The following is a 21011-nucleotide window of genomic DNA, read 5'->3' on the forward strand; positions in this document are numbered from 1 at the left end:
AACTACGATGACCCTGTGCATCTAATCATAGGGAGATAGTAAATTGAAGTCCAGAATTGGTTAAAGCCTGTATATTGTGTATAGTGTAATTTACCTCTGAGGAAAAGAAGGTCTGTGGCCACTGGCTGGTTGAGCACTGGTTGATTCACTTAAAGGCGTAATCTCATCTGGGCTTTCACATTCAGTTTCATTAATCTGCCATATGTAAACATTTCTTCAACTGGATGTTGTTAAAAAAAAATATTGTTCTTGTGTGAAGATAATTTCTCATAAATGTAGTCATGTTGTCTATTAGAAACGAGAGAGCTTCCTTGGTTATGACCACCCCACACTCCAGAGATGGGTGGCCAGAGATGCGCTATTGAACCCTGCCTAACCATCTGTATTCAGCGATCATTACCGGACGGCTGGGGGACATGCAGTAACTTCCTTGACATTGCATATACAAAAACTTTTTGTTTCTTTGTGCAATTCCTCCAGCAGAGGTGGCCGTATCAAGGGACACAGTCTTGTTTCTAAGGGACCATATCACTACATTTCTAAGAAATTATCTTCACACTGGAACATTTTTTTAATAACATCTAATTGAAGAAATGTTTATATATGGCAAATTAATGAAACTGAATGTGAATGCCCAGATGAGAATACCCCTTTAAGATGGCTTTGCCTTCATAAGACAAATCCTCTTGCAATAAAACACAACATCATTTTTTTTTAGTTTTTAAGATATCATGCAATGAAACTTTGAAAGAAAAAAAATCTGAACACAAGATAATGTCATTAGTAATGTTAGCAATACAGGGGGAAAAAAAACCTTTGAAGTTTAGTTCAAAGTTGAGGTTTACTTTGATACTGGCATTAAAATCAATGTCGACTTCAAAAGGACAAATGAACAAATGCCAACTACTACCTGTCAATGATAGAAATGCATACCCCAGGTACCAAACATTGAAAGTAGTACAGAATAAGAAGTGCAATTCTGACCATTACAAGGGTTGTATATACTGAACACCCTGTAGGGTGAACAACCTAAATGACATTTTGATGCCACCTTGCACTTCCTTATCCAGAGCAAATTATCCAGAACAAGACAGAAAATAAAGGTGGAGGACAGGGACAGATGTATGTACTTTCTAGTGGTGTTAGTAAGATTTTTCCATTTAGGAATAACGGTTTTTAAAGGACTTCAGAATATCCCACTAAGGCTGGATTCACACGACCGGTGCTTGCCGTACCTTAGCACGGCGGGCACACGGCAGCGCGCGGGGAGAGGAGGAGGGGGGAGAGCACTGCTCACTCCCGCCCCTCTCCATAGGGATACATGGCTCACGGCGCCATATGCCCTGAAAAAAATAGGACATGTCCTATTTCTTCACTGGGTGGTGCGGTGCCGCACGTGTGCGGCACCGTACCGCTCCCGTAGGGTGCCGCGCGCCCATTGCCGTCTATGGGGGACGTATATCAGCCATATATACGTCCCCCTTGTGGTCGTGTGAATGCAGCCTAAGTCCATGAAATCTGTATTAGAAAGCTCTAAGTGAACACATTCAGACAAGCTGCTCTTCAGGACACATAAGCACAGCATCACTCCTTTTCTATGTGTAGATAAACCTGTAGCCTGATAATTTAAACCACATTATCAGCACACAGCATCTCACTAAAAGGATCATAAAGTGTCTGCTTAGAGAGTCCCCGCCCACAATCTGGAATTTTACACCGACCATTACTAAGCGATAGGAGCTAAAACATCAATAAAACTGAGTAAAATTGTATAGTGAGAGTTTAAAACTGATCTTTATTGTGCACATCACTAGGGGATTGAAATTTGAGAATTTTTCATGGACAACCCCCTTTAATGGTGTTATATTACTGGAGGAAAGGGCAACAAAGTATCAATAAAATACATATACATTTGTGGTTGTTGAGTTTAAAAAAAAATTTTTTAAAGTTGAAGAGCAATTGATACCCACTGAAAAACTAGGGGGAGGGGGGGGGCTTGAAATAAAGGAGACCTGAAACCAGGCAGCACATGAATAATATTATGTGGAAGGGGAAGTGTAAGAGTGTGGAACCAGAGTCTTTTGTTGCTCATCAATGTCATTTTGAAGCTCCCAAAGTCATGCAGCTTATGCCTTGGGCTGCAAGTCTGGCCCTATTAAGGGTCATATCACCTAAAGCACTGCCTTAGGAAACTCCAATCTTTCCAGCAGTGACAACATCCCTAAGGAGTTCACATCGACTACAAATTAATGCCCAAGACGTAGCATTTATAGAAACCTCAATCAATAAACAGGGAGTAACTATGTGTAGTTTGATATTAATTGTGATAATAAGTTTGAGGTTGGGCAATCCAAACAAGACAAGAAAAAGGTGGGATGCGTACAAAAGGCTAGACAGAAATAACAAAAAATGTTTATTGGATAAGTAACAGTTTTAAACATAATCAAGACGGGACAACAATAAATGTAAAAACACTTAAAAAGTACACCAGAGGGGTGTACAAAGCTGCCAAGGGCCAAGTTGCCCTAGAAACACCCTACTACAGTCTGCAAACAGTTGAACTACAGTAACCATAAGGACCCCTGAGGAAGTCTCCGAATAGGTGACGATACGCGTGGGGTCTGCCTACACCTGCCTGCCTTGCTTCATTGTCTTATTCTACGACAACATGGTATTGTAGATGTTGGGCATGTAGGGAATCCATGCATCAGAGCTTTGTTACATTTTTCAGATTGCACTTTTCATGCATCATTTTTTGCACTTTAGCTCTATATGGTTATTCATATTCTGGTCCTTATGGTTACTGTAGTTCTATTGGCAGACTGTAGTAGGGGGTTTCTAGGGCAACTTGGCCCTTGGCAGCTTTGTACACCCCTCTGGTGTACTTTAAGTGTTTTTACATTTATTGATGTGTTTAAAAATTGTTACTTATCCAATAAACATTTTTTGATATTTCTGTCTAGCCTTGTGTACGCATCCCACCTTTTTCTTATCTTGTTTGGATTGTATAGCTATCGGGGTGCCTTGCCTTACATACATTCGTTTACTTTGGTAGTGCCTGTCCTACACAATTTCGGTCTAGATAGAAGTTTGAGGTTGGGATCACATTAAGAAAAAATAATTCCAAAACAAAAAAAAAATGTTACCAAAAGAAAATACTGCTGACAATAGATTTATACAGGGGACAAATGATGCTTTTGAATAAATAGAATAATAAGATTTCAAAAGAAAAAAAAAAAATGTTGAAAACACAAGGCTCCCCACGAACATAGTAGCCTCCTTAACTCTAGACCTTGTTTGAGGTACCAAAACCACCAGTTTCCTATGCACATTCACGAATCCTTCTTTCGTGATAAATCAAATAAGCGTGCGTCTTGACCTCCGTGGAGGGGGGGGGGGGCGTAGCCCTGAGACCAACTCACCGAACCCTGGTTAAGAACCACTACTCTAGATGGGGAAAAAAATCTTTTGTATTATAAAAACAAAGATTTAACTTTTTGACTTATTCTTCTTCCCAATACCACGCGCACCATAAGCATGGTGGAGGCTGCATCTTTGAGGGTTTTGCAAGAGCTAGGACAAGGACAGGTTCCAGCCAGGAACAGTACCTAGCGATGCTCACGTGTGCTGCACCGTACCGCTCCTGTACAGGGCGTGAGCCCATAGAAGTGTATGGGGGACGTATATAGGCCGTATATACGTCGGCCGTATATACGTCCCCTATACATGTGTGTGAATGTAGCCTTAAATCTGGTCGTACAAACTTTGTGGCAAAATACCCAAGAATCTTGGAGGATGGAATCAACCAAGTACTGATTAGTGTGTCAGGATACTTATGTCAATGAATTTTTTTTGTGTTTTTCCTTTTCAATAAAGTAGTAGATAACAAAAATGTAAAAAAAAAAAAAAAAAAGAAAGGGAACTGAAGATTTTCCAAATGCATGTAAATATATACAAATATAATTTAGGAAACTGGCAAAAATATCTCTGTTTTAAAAGTAACTGGTACCTTGCAGACTCATTTGCTGACAAAGTTAAAGTACAAAAGGAGCTCCCCAAAACATGTAGACCCACTGCAGCATAGCGAGATCACTCTGCACACACATGGTAGCTAGAGAACGCCTCCTCTGACACTGTCCACATCTGATTGGACATTGTTAGAGAATATTAACATATATGCAAGCCCCACGCTTGACACAGCAACGTCTGTGAATAATGACTTAAGAGTTGTCATAGCCAGAGGCTGATATGTAACGGTGGAGGAAAGGAGGAAAAATTAAAGTGCTCCTGAATCCGCCTACATGTTGAGTTTCATATGTATGGGGTGGTGAAAGGTCCTCCAAGTGAGGGAAGGCCTGGCCATCTAATGTCTCCACATCATTATTCATTCATTGTTTTGACAATTGCTGACAAACTAGAAAATACCTAATAACAATATTATGAACAATATCAACAATATACAATATCAACAATAATATCAATACAATCGTCATACCAAAAATAACACCATATTTCCACATATGTAACTGAGGTAAACCCATACACAAAGCATACAACCGTCTCAGATGTATCCCATATCCTTCAGATGTAACTACTCAGAATTGACTACATACTACAGTAATATTGCACAGCAATATACTTTAGTAGCCGATGGGTAGCCGAGGAAAGATCAAACAGTGTGAAGAGAGCAGTGAGATTGTGCACTCTAGTGTGAGGAGTAGATACATTAAGGGGAAGTGGAAGAAATGGAGCAGTAATAGACAAGCAGCACCCAGATGGAGAAGTATTTTAAGGAGAGAACTGTGTTAGGGCCAGAAAGGAGAAGTATATGGAGATTTACACTGTATATAGAAGCAGCATGGAGGAGAGGAAGGAAAGTTATTGCCATCCCCTCTGTGTACATTGCTTTAGTGACATGTCAACAGAAACATCTTCCAGGTAGAAGTGATGGCGAAACATGCGTCGGGGTGCTGTGGTGGTGGTCAAGCCTCTCTCCTGCAGTTTTGCACTGTTACGCCCGGGTGGGTAATATGAATTTGCACAAACTTGGTTTTGCATACTAGGTTATTATATTGGCGATATATATATATTGACTTACCTTGGACCACCACCACATTCTTTTGTGTTTTGTGGAATTTTTATGTATAATTTTTAATATTATTTGTCTTGATTGCTGTAATTCGTATGTAATAAAAAGATTGTTGATATTTTATTCCCAATAGTAGTTTTTGCACTATTCCATAGTTTCTCCCTCCTGCAGACACTCTGCTGGGAATTGGGAACAGAAGGAAAGTCTTGCATAGTGCTGGACCGAGATGACAGCCCAGCAGAAACTACAGCACAAAGTTCATGCATCTACATTAGCCCACCTATCAAAGGGTACAGGGACCCTGCATGAACAATGCCCCGCAATGCTTACTAGTTCCCATCCCACAGAAGACAATTCATGCATTAAGCTCAAGGGCCTTCCGTGAGGTCATGATCATGTGACTTCAGTCACAGGTTTATGAGAAGGCAGGAGCAGGAAGAGGAGCCAATACTCCATATTTGTCATGTGATTTAGACATGGGAAATATATTGTGCAGATCAGCTCCTTGATATGTACTTCTTCCAGCATTGCACTGGGCACAGGGATAAAGGGCAGTGGCCAGTGCTGATCCGCTGGTACATCAGCTGTAGGGCATACTGAGGGGGAGGGAACACTTCATTACAGGTGATTTGTGGGAATCCTACCAAAGAGGAAGACCTGCGTGACCATAGTCAGGACTGAGTAGACTGTTGTACCCAGGGACAAAGAAAACACACAGCATCAGGACAGATAGAGAATGGTTAGAATTAGATTTGTTAAATGCTGTATTTTTTAATGACATAAAATTACAGAATATGTTATTTTGCTATTCTGAGTCTACAAATTATACCTTTGTGGGAATAGCCCTTTAACACTGTATTAAATAGGACCAGCTAGCCAATTCCTAGCAATCTTGGGGCCTCTGGGCCTTGGTTACAACTTCAATATACAGCAGGGAATGATTGAGTTATTAGCATTATATACGCAGGACACTGCTACACCTTTTAATAAAAGAAGGGGAAACAAAATGCTGAAAGCAGGTGTCAACCCAAGTTATCATTTGAAGAATAATAAAGTACTAACCTACATAAAACCTCCTAAAACAGCAGCCTAAGAAAGAAAAGGGCAGCATTTCACCAAAGAACACACTAATCCCCCTTGCCACCCTCCATGCCCTTTGTGACAGGAACAGGAAGCTTCAGGGAACTTTACATAATATAAATACTGTATACTTATAGCCCTCCATTAACCCCATAATGACGCAGCCTGAAAAGGCTTTAATGACCGAGGCATTTTTAGCAAATTTTCGTATGTGGCGGTTTAAAGGCCATAACCTTTTTTTTTTGCCAGCTACCATAATATTTTTTTGCTGCATTTTTTCCCAGACACACCGGGCTAATCAGAACGCAATCAAAGTTTACATTTTTTTTTTCATTTTTAGTTGAAAAGTGGAAAAAAGCTTGTTTTTGTCATTTACAGTATATATTTTTTTTTATTTTCAAGTTAACTGAAAATGAACATTATTAATGAATTTAGTTTTGGTGGTTTTAATTCATAATATGCAAACAGGGCAATTGTGGCAATGTTTTTTTTAGTGTAGTGGGGTTTTTTTATTTCAAAAAATTATGTTGGGAAATGAGAATGCACGTTTATGAATATTTTTTAATAATATGTATGTATGTATGTATGTATGTGTGTGACCCTGGGGACATTTTCACAAATTTTTTTATTTTTACTTTTTTTCCTTATACAAGTTTTCCCCTGTAAATAGGGCATCTCTAAGAGCCCCAGGTACAGGGGAAAACAACCCCCTGTGAGGGCTGATGTTGATCAGGTGTGAAATTGGTCTTAGGGTGCCGTCAGACGTTAGTGTTTTGATTCCCTCTTATAACAGAACCAAAACACACCAGCCGGGCCATGGCCAATCTCATGTGCGTTTGTATGCAAACGCATGCGATTGATAATCAGCAGCCGGCATTTAGACGCCAGGTGCTGATCGCATGCTTTTGCTTACAAATGTATATATGCGATCGGCCGTGGCCTGGCCCAGTGCGTTTTGATTACCTTGCAAAACTGAATCAAAGCGCAGAAGTGCAACAGAATCAAAACTAATTCAATTCTATTCTCATCAGATCTGTTCTTATTTTCTGAAGTCAGGTGACAGGCAATGTCTAGGAAAACTTCCCATAAACATTATAGAGTAGTTTTCTCCTAATACGGACCTGACATATTATTGAATAGAGGCAATCAACTTTCCTATGTGTTCGTTATAGAAAATGCTTGTATTCCCTGAATACAGCACTATCAGTATCTTTTCTCAGAACCACAGGAAACAATGGTGGGGAAATCTTAAAAAAAAGGAAATTACCACCAAAATCAAGCACCATAAATCAGAGATTAAGGCACCGCAACTGTGGTAATCTTCTTATATTTCTCCTTTAAATTCCACTTTTAAAATATGTCAATGACCCAGAAGTGCTATGGGGGCATTACCAGAGCCGCTCCATGCCGCAGATTCACAGGATCTAACATTGTACAGGAGCATGATACAGGGGGAGGGGGCCTACAGGATTAAGAACATGTCATTGAGGTGATGTCAGTAGTGGCCACATATGTGCAATACCATAACACAGGGGACACATTTCCCATCTTTTATGCCAAGGTAGAAGCAAAGTTACATGAAAACCTCAAGAAGCTCCTAGAAATATTGGTTGCACTTTATTGTGCACTTTTCCAGTTGAAGAGGAATAATTTTTTATTACATTAAATAGCATATATGTGGCTTCGGGACTTGTTATTTATTATTTTCCCCCAGAACCAGTCACTCCTGTCCAGTGTCTCGTGCTACAGTGAAGCATTATTCACAGGGCAGGTTGTACCAGTTATAACAACCGTGTGCCTGTATGGGCATGAGGCTGTACCAAACCAGAGCTCGCAAAATGGCAAGAAGCAAAACAAAACATTAAGACAACTCAGCAATAGGGAGGCACAATTTAGTTTCCCCCCCCCCCAACAGCCTTTGCATGATTGTGTGCCTGTCAACAACACTTGTATTAATCTAGTATAGGGTTCTCTGCCTCAGGTGGACTTGTATCAGTTTTCTCTCCTTCATTCGGAGAACAGAGCTCCGAAGTTAATATTGCGGGGCAGGATTTTTAATGTGTGAAGATCTTGTTATACCGCACCCTGGTTTCGGTAGTTTCATCAGAATCGATTACCATTTTCTGATCGTTGGCATCTTTGACTTGCTAGGATCTCACCACACCTGACATTATATAAAATAACTACATTCCCTACAAAATCCTTCTGGATTATACCATTGCTTTATATTCTGCATTCCCTTTGTAATTTCAGTATGATTGCGTTAACATGATTGGTTGCAAAATTGGTTGGATCATAAATAATTAGGAGGAATAACAACAAAAATATGGTCACATGTATCCAAACCCTTAACCTGCATAAGAGAGCCAAACAAAATAGGAAACACACCTCAAGACAAGAAAACACTATGTAGTGCAAATAGAGATAGAAGTTTTTAAGCATATTGCTCATGAACAAAGCCAGGCCAGATAATGAGGGGGAAATATAACACCAAAAATATATTAATCAGAAAGTATATTAATCTTATCAATATTTATTAAAACATAGTAAAATCACATAGGCATAAGACAATACTGAGTAAACCGCAATAGATTAAAACCGTGTGTGTTCATAATAACGCCCTATATGAGCCTAAAGGTAGGTTACACAATCATACCAACAGTACATAGTAATCAGTCCGTTTGTAATAACATACTGGCAAAGTAATATCACAAAAAATGACTACAAAACCTGTAAGTACAAAACTTTAAAGGTTGGAATTACCATACCAAGTGAAGGACCACACACAGATTACACAGACATGTGGTTCACTATGGCGTTCCCTTTGATAAAGCGACATAACCCTTGTGTAACCAACCTTTAGGCTCATACAGGCGGTCCCCTACTTAAGAACACTCGACTTACATACGACCCCTAGTTACAAACGGACCTCTGGATATTGGTAATTTATTGTACTTTAGTCCTAGGCTGCAATGATCAGCTATAACAGTTATAAAGGTGTGTGTAATGAAGCTTTAGTGTTAATATTTATTCTTATGACAACCCAACATTTTTAAAATCCAATTTTCACAGAGACCAAAAAAGTTCTGTCTGTGATTACAATGATAAAATATACAGTTCCGACTTACATACAAATTCAACTTAAGAACAAACCTACAGACCCTATCTTGTATGTAACCCGGGGACTGCCTGTATAGAGATTGTAGATATGTTAAGTGATATTAATTTCTTTGTGGGGAAGTCTTTATTCCATAGAAATAACTCTGCCCCCAGCCATCATAGTAGGTGGGGTTTTCCTAGTGATAGCTGTTTGTCATAATAAAGATTGCATATTTATCTGGTTCATCATATCAGATTCAATTTTAACCCATTGTTTAGATATATCATTATTCCACCAAGCTTTGACTTGGTCCAGTATCGTAGCATACTAGTATGCTCTTATGAAAGGACTATGTAGGCCACCTTTTTCCATAGGCAAGTGCAATAGTTTGGCTGCTACCCCGGCTTTCTGGGATTTGCATATGAACTTCTGCATTAGTTGTTGAATGCGTGATAAAGTATTGAGTGGAACTGAAATTGGAATGTTTCGAAAAACTTAGTGTTTTTGGTAAAAGAATAATTTTGGTGGCGGCTATTCTACCCAAAAATTCATATCAAAAGATTCCAGGCATTAAACTTTACATGTATGTTGTTTTTTAAAATTGCCCTAAAGTGTAACAATGTTCATACCCAAAACAAGCAGGGTGGCTTGACGGTATCAAAGCCAAATTAAAGGGGTTTGCAGATGAAAGAAAGTTCTCAAATTTTAATCCTCTTACACAATGAAGATAATTTTTAACCCATTTAACTTTACAATTTTACTCAGTTTTCTCTCATTTTTGTAAGATGTTATGGGGCTTTGAACTTTAGGTACGATTTCCCAAATTTTCATAAAAAACGCAAAATCACGCTTTTGCAGGACCTGCTTAGATTTAAAGTCACTTTAAGAGGCCTAAATAAAAGTAAACCCCATAAATTACCCCATTATAGAAAAACTACACCCCTTAATGTATGTAAAACAACTTTCATGAAGTTGCTTTATTATTTTACAGGTGATAAAACAAAACCAGATGCAATTTTGAAATTTACATTTTTTTGGCTAAATGAATACGTTTTTCAAAAAAAGTACAAATTCTCAGTGAATAAAAAAACCAAAAAGGTCCACAAAGTTTGATACCCAATTTCTCCGGAGTGTAACAATACCCCATATGTGGTGGTAACCTGCTGTATGAGCACACGCCAGGGCATTGAAGGGAAGCTGCGCCATTCAGAGCAGATTATGCCTCCCGTTTTATTGGCTATACAATCTTTATTTTTTGTGAAATTTGGACAAATAAGGGCTTATTTTTTGCGACATTAGATACACTTTACAAATACTTCATGTAAGTGGGTCATTAGCTCAGTAATGAGATTTTATTAACTCTTAAATGTATGTAGGAAAGAAAATCTTAATTTTTGGTTTGTTTTCTTCTTGTATTTTTTTGGGGCCTTTCACCGTACTATAAAAATAACATTATCTTTATTCTATGCATCACTAGGGTCATGGTGATACCTCATTTATATAGTTTTTTAAAATATATTTTCACAATTTTACTAAAGAAAAACTAATACAGAGAAAATCTATTTTTTTTTGTATTGCCATCTTTACGGAGATATAACACTAATATTTTTTGGTTGACAGATGGTTTTGGGCTTATTTTTTGCGTGTTGAGTTGTACTTTTCAGTGATACCATTTTGGCATACATAACTTTTTTGGTCAATTTTTAGAACATTTTCATGAAGGGATTTTATGAAAAATTAATGTTAATGTACAGATTGTGACGGACACGGCGATACCAAATATGTGGGTTTTTTTCTGGTGATTTTTTTTTTCACTTTATTAAATATGTATAGGGAATGTTTGTGTTTAGGGGACTTTATTAATAAAATTAATTAAATAAAGTTAAATGTTTATATTCAGTGTTAACATTCTTTTTTACTTTAACAGGTTGGCTTGAACAAGCGATCCTCCGATCGCTTGTTCAAGCTCCTCTTCACCAAATACAGTTTAATACAGATGTATTACACTGTATTATGTGACACACTGAGCATGCTGCACAGAAGGCAGGACCCAGCTCCTGGAAGAAGCCACGTATGCCAGCAGAGGATTGGACCGCCCGGTAAGCTCCACTGGGGATTTAGTGCACAAGACCCGTGACTGCGGCGTGTAAGGGGTTAATGCCCGCGATCGGAGGAAACTCAGATCGCGGGTACTAGAGACAGGTGCCAGCTGTAACAAAAGGCTGGCACCCCATGCGTAATAATACTGCAAAGATCAGGAACGTACCTCCCGCAATGCAGTATTATTACGCCAAATGTCGGGAAGGAGTTTAACAGCCAGCCACGGCCAATGATCCATTAGAAAATATTACGTTTAGTGTGCAATTGTGTGCATTTAGCCTTAGTAAAAAAAATTAAACAGATCAGCAGATTAATCCATGTATTGCTGTATGATCAAACAGCAGGCAAAAATTATCTCCCGTTTATATTTAGTGTTAACCTAAAATTGGAGACCATAAGATGTCCATCATGGTGCAATGTTACCATGTTAAATCAGACCCCCCAACCCAAATTATTTTTGTTGCCTACAACTGAACTAACGCCCCACAACAAATTATTTCCATTCATCAAGATGTTACAGCTCTTTAGTCTGAAAAATATATGAACAATATGTAAAATTATACTATGGCTTATGATGATACCTTGATGCTTCAGGGGCAGATATCCTGCTTGTTGATCCTTTCCAACTTTCAGATTTTCTAAGCTGCCTAAAGTATTAAAGTTTGACTTCACACAACTGAATTGAGCTGAAGATTGAACTCCAAAATCCATATCAACATCTCCAACCAAATTTGCAGATTTGGTTGCAGTTCTCGATACATCAAATTCTGACTATAAGATAAGATAAGATAATCCTTTATTAGTCCCACAGTGGGGAAATTCACAGCATTACAGCAGCAGAGAGGATACAGAGAGTGAAGTACAAACTATGACAACAATAATATTAGGGATAAATGAACAAAAAGAAAAGGGAGATAAAAAGACAAAGAGAGAAAAGTAATGATCAGCAGTTTGAGGTTTAGTGTGTGGATGGGACTTGCAGGGACTGGTTAGGTGGGGGGCGCAGGTTACTTCTGTTTGGGCCTTGTTTGTTGAACAGCCTGATGGCAGCGGGGAGGAATGACTTACGATATCGCTCCCTTTCACATTTGGGGTGAAGCAGTCGGTCACTGAAGGTGCTATGTACTGTTTGAGGGGTTCCTGCTGTGTTGGACCATCCCGCCCTGAATTTACACGGAGGTCCATACAAAGCAGGGCTATGATATCTGGAAGAATGCCAGGCCTAAGTTATCTCATGTCTCAGTTAATTCATAGACAGTGTGAATAATGCCAGTTCTGCCAACATTAACCACAGGCATAAATATAATACTATGTGTGATGAGCTGAATCAAGTGTTCAGCATTAATATTAGTAGTATCAGCTCACAAGAAGATATTGTCAATTGTGACAACCACAGATGTCACAGCACACACTAGAACCATTATACTACAGACCCTTTCTTCACTGCCACAATTATGCATGGATCAGGCCCTAACCCTTAATAGCCAAGCATTTTGTGCCTTAATAACCACCTTCCATAATTTGTATTCATTTCTATCCATTAACATAAGAGCAGCAGTAATTTAGTATTAATATGGCTGCATAAGTCCCGATTTTATTTTCTTCATAATTCTTTGGCAGTACAGAGGAACTGGTAGGATACTGCACTCTGGGTCAATACAGCACAGGTTAACTGTGTTTTGCTTAAAGGAAATCTACCACTTGAAGTGGCAGGTTTCAGAAGAAAACACCGAGCACCAGCTCAGGGGGAGCTGGTGCCGGAGCTTATTTTTGTCAGCGGTTTAAAACACTTTTTAAACTGTATAGCCGACGCAGGGAGGTACGCGCTCGTCGCTTACCGTGCGCGCAGCTACATAGGAAGTGAAGGAGAGCCGCGCGCATGGTAAGCGCCGAGCGCGTACCTCCCTGCGCCGGCTATAACGTTTAAAAAGTGTTTTAAACCGCAATACCGCGGTTTAAAACACTAACAAAAATAAGCTCCGGCACCAGCTCACCCTGAGCTGGTGCTCGGTATTTCCATCTGAAACCTGCCACTTCAAGTGGTAGGTTTCCTTTAAAAGGAGATTTAAAGGCAACCAGTCAGCAGATTTTCAGGGTCCCATAGCATGATACCAAATAATACCTGCATGGTTTTTAACTAAAATAAATAAATTTAAAAAAATGCCTAGTCCCATCCCAGAAAATTAACTTTGTAAGCCTACATAGCACCATGCCTAAAGGAGCAGCGAGTCACAAAGGGCATGTTTTATTCATGCGAGTCACTGTGTGACTCAGCCTATGTCTCCTCCCTCATTACAGTCTCCCTTCAGCAGCGGATGATGTCAAAGGCAAGGGGGAGTAAGGAAGCTGCTGGAGACATGGGCAGAGTCACAAAGTGCCTTGTGTGAATAACACATGCCCCTTGAAGGCCAAGTAGGCCTCCCCCCCCATCCCTTTGTGCTTCACTTCTCTTCTGGTTTCAGTCAAGCTCTTTTTGGCCACTTGTCAAGTGGAAGAATCATGGATTCCAATATACAGGACCACAAGAAAATATCTGGTGACATTCCTCTCTCAGGCATCATTTTATAAAATCTATGAACAGATCATATTGGTGTGAAGCTCTTGAAAGCTACTAGTTTCCCTGTGGAGATCCAGTCTAACAGGCCAAAACTACAGTGTAAAATTAGACTATTTACTAGATTTATAATTAAATCTCCTCCGATGATTCTGGTATAAATTTCTATTAACCTGTATGTAACGAGACATACTTATCTTGAATAGTACCTAATCTAAAAAATGTCCATGATAAACAGTTTTAGGATGTTGGTCTAGTATAATGTTCTAGGATAATGTTCATCTAATTTTGCTGAGAAAATATACAAAGGGGTGGTCACATTTTATTGGAAAACAAGGTTACCACCCACTTGGCTAGCATCGGCAGTCCCCCGGTTAGGTAGGTTTGTTCTTAAGTTGAATTCGTATGTAACTCGAGACTGGTATAATTTAAAAGTGTAACTCCAAACAACATATTTTTTGTGTCCTTGTGGTTTTGAGAAGTCATGATAAAAATGATAATCAAAGCTTCACTACAGACACCTTTCATAACTTATGTTGACTATTGCAGCCTGGGGCTAAAGTTCAGTAAATCACCAGCATCCAGACAGTTTCACCAGAGGTCACAGTGGACAGAGGGGTCAATTTGTAACCAGAAAAAAATATTCAAAATATACCGTAACCTAAATCTCTTCCACACTCAACACTGAGGAGGACATTACACAGAAGTAACAGCCAGTAATGATGTATTTAAAGCATTTGGGGCTTGATTCATCTTTTTAGCTGCAGAAGCCAGTTTCTCCGTTTCTTTAACTCAGCCTCTTCAGAGACTAAGCTGACACTTCAGTACATTACAATCGACCAATAAGCAGGCTTGGGACAAGGTCTATGTCTATTTTTGGAGCTCCGCTGCCCATCAGATTCATTAAAGTGGACTATTGTCTATTTTTTGTCTGGGATTTTTTTTTTCAAAAAGTCCCCCAAAAGAAGTCTCAAAATGCATAGAAAGTCCCAGCACATGCACCAGCAGGGGACTGTAGTAACTGGCATAAAGTCCCATAATAAGTCTAAGTCCCAAGTCACTAACAGAAGTTCTGGAAGAGGTGAAAGTCCTGCAAGACTTTTTAGGAGTGGAAAGTCACAAAAAACCTGTCACTCTTGATCCTTTTTTACACCAAAAAAAACTCAGGAAAAACAATGATAACCTCCAGTGAATGTATGTTTCAGAACCAAATTAGTGAAGAAAGAGGAATATTTCCCCTGATAGTATGTGTTACAAGAATAAATTTTCATGCATTTTAAAACACAACACAACATACTCAAGGGAATAACAATGAGCTCTCTCTGGAATCCAAGTTTCTTCTGCCCTAAGGTACAGTAGTGCCAATTTGTACCATCTCGGATGCAACTGATTTATTCTAACATTAATGGGATGAAAATCCAGCCATGAAAAAAAACATCCCCTGGGAAGGGGTTCTCACTATCCAGGAAGTTTTTAAACTCACAAGGAAAAGAGCCAAGAAAACTACCATAATACTGATCACAATAAAGCAAAATGCTTTGTTTACTACTATGAAATGATGCATTGGAGAAAAAAAAAACTCTTATTTATGGCTTATTTAAAACAAAATGATTGGTACAGAAAAGACCATAAACTATCCGAGAAGGATAAACTCAGAAGGCAACACATCAAGCTATATATAGTCCCATATTGTGAATAATATGTATTATTCCTGTACATTGCCAATGAAGGAGAAGAAAACAGGAGGGACTAGATTAGACTGTTAAGACACACTGGAACATGAATTAAATGGCAAAAGTTTCCTGGAACAGCTGACACATGTAGCATACACAAAATAAGCACAAGCCAAAAATGTATAACATACCATTTACACATAACATGTAAAGAATAAGACTCGTTGTTACCTCCATTTCTAGAATATGAATGAGAGGTTAACACCTGGATCAAGTTTGACAGTATTAGAATAAATCACCACAAAAAAAAAAAAAAAAAAAAAAAAAGATCCATTTCATAACTATCAATCGTGGTCATGGCATTCTACTGATTTTCCCTGAGGATGCTACAATGACAGATGCTGGCTAACTCTTTTATTCCAGCTTCTACAATCTTATTCTACAAGTCCAGGGGTCACTTCTTGTTATAAAGAAGTAATAACAGAAATAACCCTCGTCCATACATTTTCAAGGTCTCCTCAATTTCTATCTTACACCCCGTATACAAAGTTCATTGCATTTTTCCAAAATGTATCCCAATTTCCAACAATTACTTATTTTAGCAATGCAGTGAAAGGTCAAGGATTAACCTCAGCAAATAAATATCAAGATAAGTTAATCTGAAGAAGTGTTTCATGAAACAGCTATACAATAAAGCATAAAAAATCTTTTCAAAACACACATACATCTGACTAATCATACTAAACAAGAGATAAAAACTATCAAAACCGTAAAAAGTGCACGAATCTGAGCGGCGTTAGAGTGGATAAAATATCGGCCACCTATTACCATCAATAAATTTTAGGACAGCAATGGAGCCCGGCAGAGTCCAAAAAAATAACCTAAAGTGCATAATACATGATGACTATTATTCCAAAAATCACTACAACCCAAGTACCAAAGAAAGAAGTAGCTGCAAAATACTCAGTGCATAGAACAGCAGAACTGAATAGAAGGTAATGAAAGCAGGCACTTAAGAGGAAACCACCGCGTCATATAAATACCCAGGGCCAGCAGAGAGCCAGGACCTAGTATAGAGTGGCGTACCCCTGCGTATCATCGTTCAGGGAGACTTCATTAGGGGTCCTGGAGTTAGAGAAATGCCATGTGAGGTCACCAAAGGATGGGGTTGTTCCATCTTCATGACATCATAAACAAATGATCTACATATCACTAAATAGTGGTTATCACAGTCTGCTGACCATACATGAGGATGCAATGGTGACAGACTGTGCCTCACTGTACGCCCCATACCTGGGGTGAACAGAGCATGGACCTCAACCAGTCTTATGGTTTCTACATCTGAAATGTTCTAAAAACAAACAAAAACTTATAAGAAATTGATGAAAAACAAAGCCCTTGTCATACAAACAAAATGAGTCTATGAAACTGATCTAATTATGTTTTTATCAAAGTAATCTAAAAATAGCTATAAATAACAGTACAAGACCCACACAACACTGTGCCTATCATCTGAATGAAAGTGGCAAACAATGATGCTAGTAACCGATTGCCAAGTGATGGCAAGACATAAACACACCAGTGCTACAAGTCACAACTAGAACACAATGCACACGGCAGAACACATGCATGCTCCTCCATTGAAATGTACACAACTTCACTGCAAGCCACAGAGTTTACTCATCCAGTGTTGTGATAGGTACAAGCCAAAGCCACACAAAGTACAGATCACAGGCAGAAACTTCCGCACTCATCTAAATGCTAAAGAGCGAAGTGATGAGACTGACGTGTGAACACAGCTGTAGAGCCCGGCGATCGTGACAGCTGCGGCATCCAGCCACATGCGGCCTCTCACCTTGCTGGATGTCCCCGTTGCTGCCTCCAGGCAGAGGGACACTGAGCTGCCTCTCAGGCTCCGGCAGGCAGCGGCGGCAGAACGAATGCAGGCAGGGCAGCAGCTTGGGCTCCGATTCCCGGTTCTGTAAGCTCAGCTTGCACACAGCACATGTATCCAGCAGGTTCAACAACACCGACGACGTGGAGGATGGGGCAGCGGTGGCCGCTGAGGAGGAGGGGGCCGGACTCTCCTCCACCGGGGCAGCCACTGGCACAGCTGGGGCCGCAGCCTTCTCCCCGTTCTCTGCCTCTTCCATGGCCTGGGCCTCAGTTCCCGCAGCACTCCCGTCTTGCCCGTTGCCATTGTTGTTGTTGCTGCTGACTGAACCTTCCGTCTCTCCGCCACCGCCTCCTTTGTTGTCCGCCATGTTTTTCCTCTTTGAACCCCTGAACTGACCGCTTCGCGACGCCACCAGCGCACGTACAGTACGCCGCCGCAATGAAGGCCACCCTCTCTCTCACACACACACTCAATCCCTACCAACCTCCCTCTCTCTAACGGCCACGGCGAGGTGACGTCAGCGACGACGTGCGGGACACAGTAGATAGCGCATGCGTAGTGTTCGGCTCACGGAAGGAAGAGTCTGCGCAGAGACCGGAGCTCAGCACATGCGCAGTAAAAGACGGAAGGGACGAAGCGCAGGGGCTCTCCAGTGCGTTTGTGTGCGCTTGCGCGTGTGTATCCCTTTAGTTCCCAGACAGTCTCTACAGTGTCGTGTTATGTCGCTGAAATAACTAATTTACACTCGTCTGCATTACACGCTTACAATAAGATCACATTAATCGCAAAAAAATAAGTACCGCAGCCGGGTCTTTAAAAAGCGGATGTGTAACGGAAGATAATAGTTAAGGGGTTGAAAGCGGATGTGTAACGGAAGATAATAGTTAAGGGGTTGTATGGCCACGGACATTGACAGCCACGATGGGCATTAACCAAAGTGTTGGCAATTAATACTTTTATGTTTCTAGGCACTTCTTAGCTACTGAAATCTTTAATTTGTAGGACAAAATTAGTTTACATGTCCCGATCTCCAGGGGCCTTATGGCGCACATGCGTGGAAGCCTCTTTTTGCAGCGCGGTTGCTCGCAATTGCCACTGTGCTGAACACATGATATGGTGGGTTCACAGCGGTTCCGTGTATCAATGTAGACGCTGCTGCACTGTTCTTCAGAAAAGCTTTGAGCACACTGTTAGATAGGATCAGTTCCGGGACACAAACATTTCATGACAAAGTTTTCAAAAGTAACATAATGTTAGTGGTATATTCCTCTACAGCTGCCATTTTGGATCAAGCGGCCATTTTAGTATTAGCCGGGGTCATGCCAGGGGTCAAGCACTGTCCAGCTAGTGTCATGATTCAAACTTAATTTTTATGTAACCTGTTTGCTCGCCTGCCAGCTTCTCCTTGACATTTAATGAGAGGCAAGTCTGTCCTTCACTCTTGTCCTATATTTTTGCTCTAGCACCAGCTTATCTTATGTTTTGGATTGCCTGAGTCTTCTGCTCATGACAATTAGTATAAACAAGGCCTCTGAGAAGAAATAGTTTATGATTTATTAGCCTTTTCGGAGAATGTCCTGGTAAAATTCATTACGGCCAATAGCATTGCAATATTCTATCTCCTTGTCACGTCCCCCGTATGCTGATGACTCTGTTTTTGATATATGCGGCTGAGTGCTAATAAACTGGGGAGATTCCACATTTACTAAGAGACTGGTGTGTCTTGGTTTTGTGCTCTCGTCTCGGTACCGGGCAGCCATGAAAGAGTTAATTTGAAAGTCACCTTTATAACTGATAAGGACTGTTTTGAGTCCTAGATAAAAATCTCTGTCAATACTTATGGAGCACCAAATCATGGACAACTAAAGGATCCCCCTAAAGCACATTTCTGCATCCAAGCCCTATCCTAGGTGCTGTTGCTTGTGATTCCTTATGGATACATCGAGGCAGATGTATAAAAAGTTATTGGTGTAGTTGCTGATAAGACCAGGGAAGTGTTAGACTCCACAGTCATGCGACTGATAAATCATACGACTGATAAATCATACAGCTAGTAGTTGGTTTAGTAAAGGAGTTTTATGGTGCACAGACTGAATTTTCTGATGTCTGGGCAAGTCAAAAAATTTTCTGACATGGTCTAAAACCATCCCCTCCATAAATTTGGTGCACAGCATTTTAGATATAAATGACTCCACAATTCTGGTTGATGAATCTCCACCATTATGTAGGATGCTATCTTCTACCACGGCCATCGGCTCTCCACAGGCAGCTGCCTTTCCATCATCACTTCCAACAGTATTTCTGCCAGAGGCTAAGCTTGACAACTGTGTCAGAACTCTAGACAAGTAATGGACCTTCAGGCCCAGCTTGAGACAGTATTTAGGATCTGGAAAACTGATAGTATTATTCCAGATAGTATAACTTTCATATAAGGGCCCCCTTCCCCTTGAATCACACATTGATACCCAAAACCTAATACTCAAGCTAGTTTGGCAGCTAATCTCTGACATATTACGGGCACACCTGAAGCTCAATGGGCAAACCAGGCCTTGGTTACAGCAAGGTCTGACAGGATCCGTAGAGATATCACAGGCAAGCCGCATTACTATTCATTCAAGGAAGTAGTGATAGAAGCAGCAAGATAAACTCCTTAGCTAGTGAGATTCAGGTTTTTGCAGACATTGCCCCTGCTACTATTCAAAAGAGAAGAGCCCTCCGTTCATTGCTACAAATTCTGAAAAAAAATGCTGCATACCATACCAATGGTCATTCTTTTTTAAATTGCTTTTCTAGTATAAAACCAGCCAAAACATTTTCTCCACTTTTTTGGAGAACGAGAAATACCCTGTAACTTTATTAGCTACTATCTGGGAGGCCCAAGGACACATCGGGGCTCATTTACTAAGGGTCCGCGGACCGCACTATCCAATATGTGCCGCATTTAGAAGGGATTTTTGTTGCATGCGATCGGATTTTGGCTCTTCGGCGCTGGCTTTCACATGACACAAATCGGGGGGGGGGGGTCGTCGGATGATCCAAAGGATGCGGACAACGCGCGGAATTTAACATTCAAAATTGTGTCGTGAGCCAAGCACTTACATGTACCGGGAAGAAGAATGTGAACTCCGGCGGACCTCTGCGGGGAAGCGACACATGCAGTAAATTGTGCGGGACGGTTAAGTAAATGTGCCCCATCATCTTCATGTATTGTGACCCATGTCCCAAATCTTTTAAGACCATAGCTACCCCCCTAGAGAACAGACTGAAGATAGAATGTTGGTTGAGCAGGATACAAAGCTCTTAGAAGAAGCGGTGAGAGTCCCCACATACTAACAAGAAAATCTCTCATTCAGCCCCCTGTAAAATAATCAGCGTCCTCACTGTCTCCTCAAACTTTCTCCCTTACAATATATATAATGTACCCGCCAACTATGATCAGATGGGATAAACTTATGGTCACGTTTTATAATGTAAAAGAGTCTTAAGATAACTTGAATGAAAACCAGTGAGATAAAAAA

General features: G+C 40.3%; 1 protein-coding gene across 6 annotated transcripts in view; it reads right to left on the reverse strand.

Annotated features, from left to right (window-relative positions):
• TRIM33 (tripartite motif containing 33) overlaps window positions 1–18078 on the reverse strand; it is a 70338-nt gene extending 52260 nt beyond the window's left edge. For 4 of the 6 annotated variants that reach the window (XM_072137660.1, XM_072137658.1, XM_072137656.1 and 1 more), the window contains exon 1: window positions 17452–18077. In XM_072137660.1, the coding sequence (XP_071993761.1) occupies window positions 17452–17860 (409 nt within the window). In that variant the 5' untranslated portion in view covers window positions 17861–18077. Of the gene's footprint in view, window positions 1–17451 lie in introns of all 6 variants that reach the window. The other 2 variants (XM_072137659.1, XM_072137654.1) reach the window with 1 other exon arrangement.
• Window positions 18079–21011: the final 2933 nt, after the last annotated feature.

This window comes from Engystomops pustulosus, chromosome 2 (assembly GCF_040894005.1).
Source record: "Engystomops pustulosus chromosome 2, aEngPut4.maternal, whole genome shotgun sequence".
NCBI classification, from domain to species: Eukaryota; Metazoa; Chordata; class Amphibia; order Anura; family Leptodactylidae; genus Engystomops; species Engystomops pustulosus.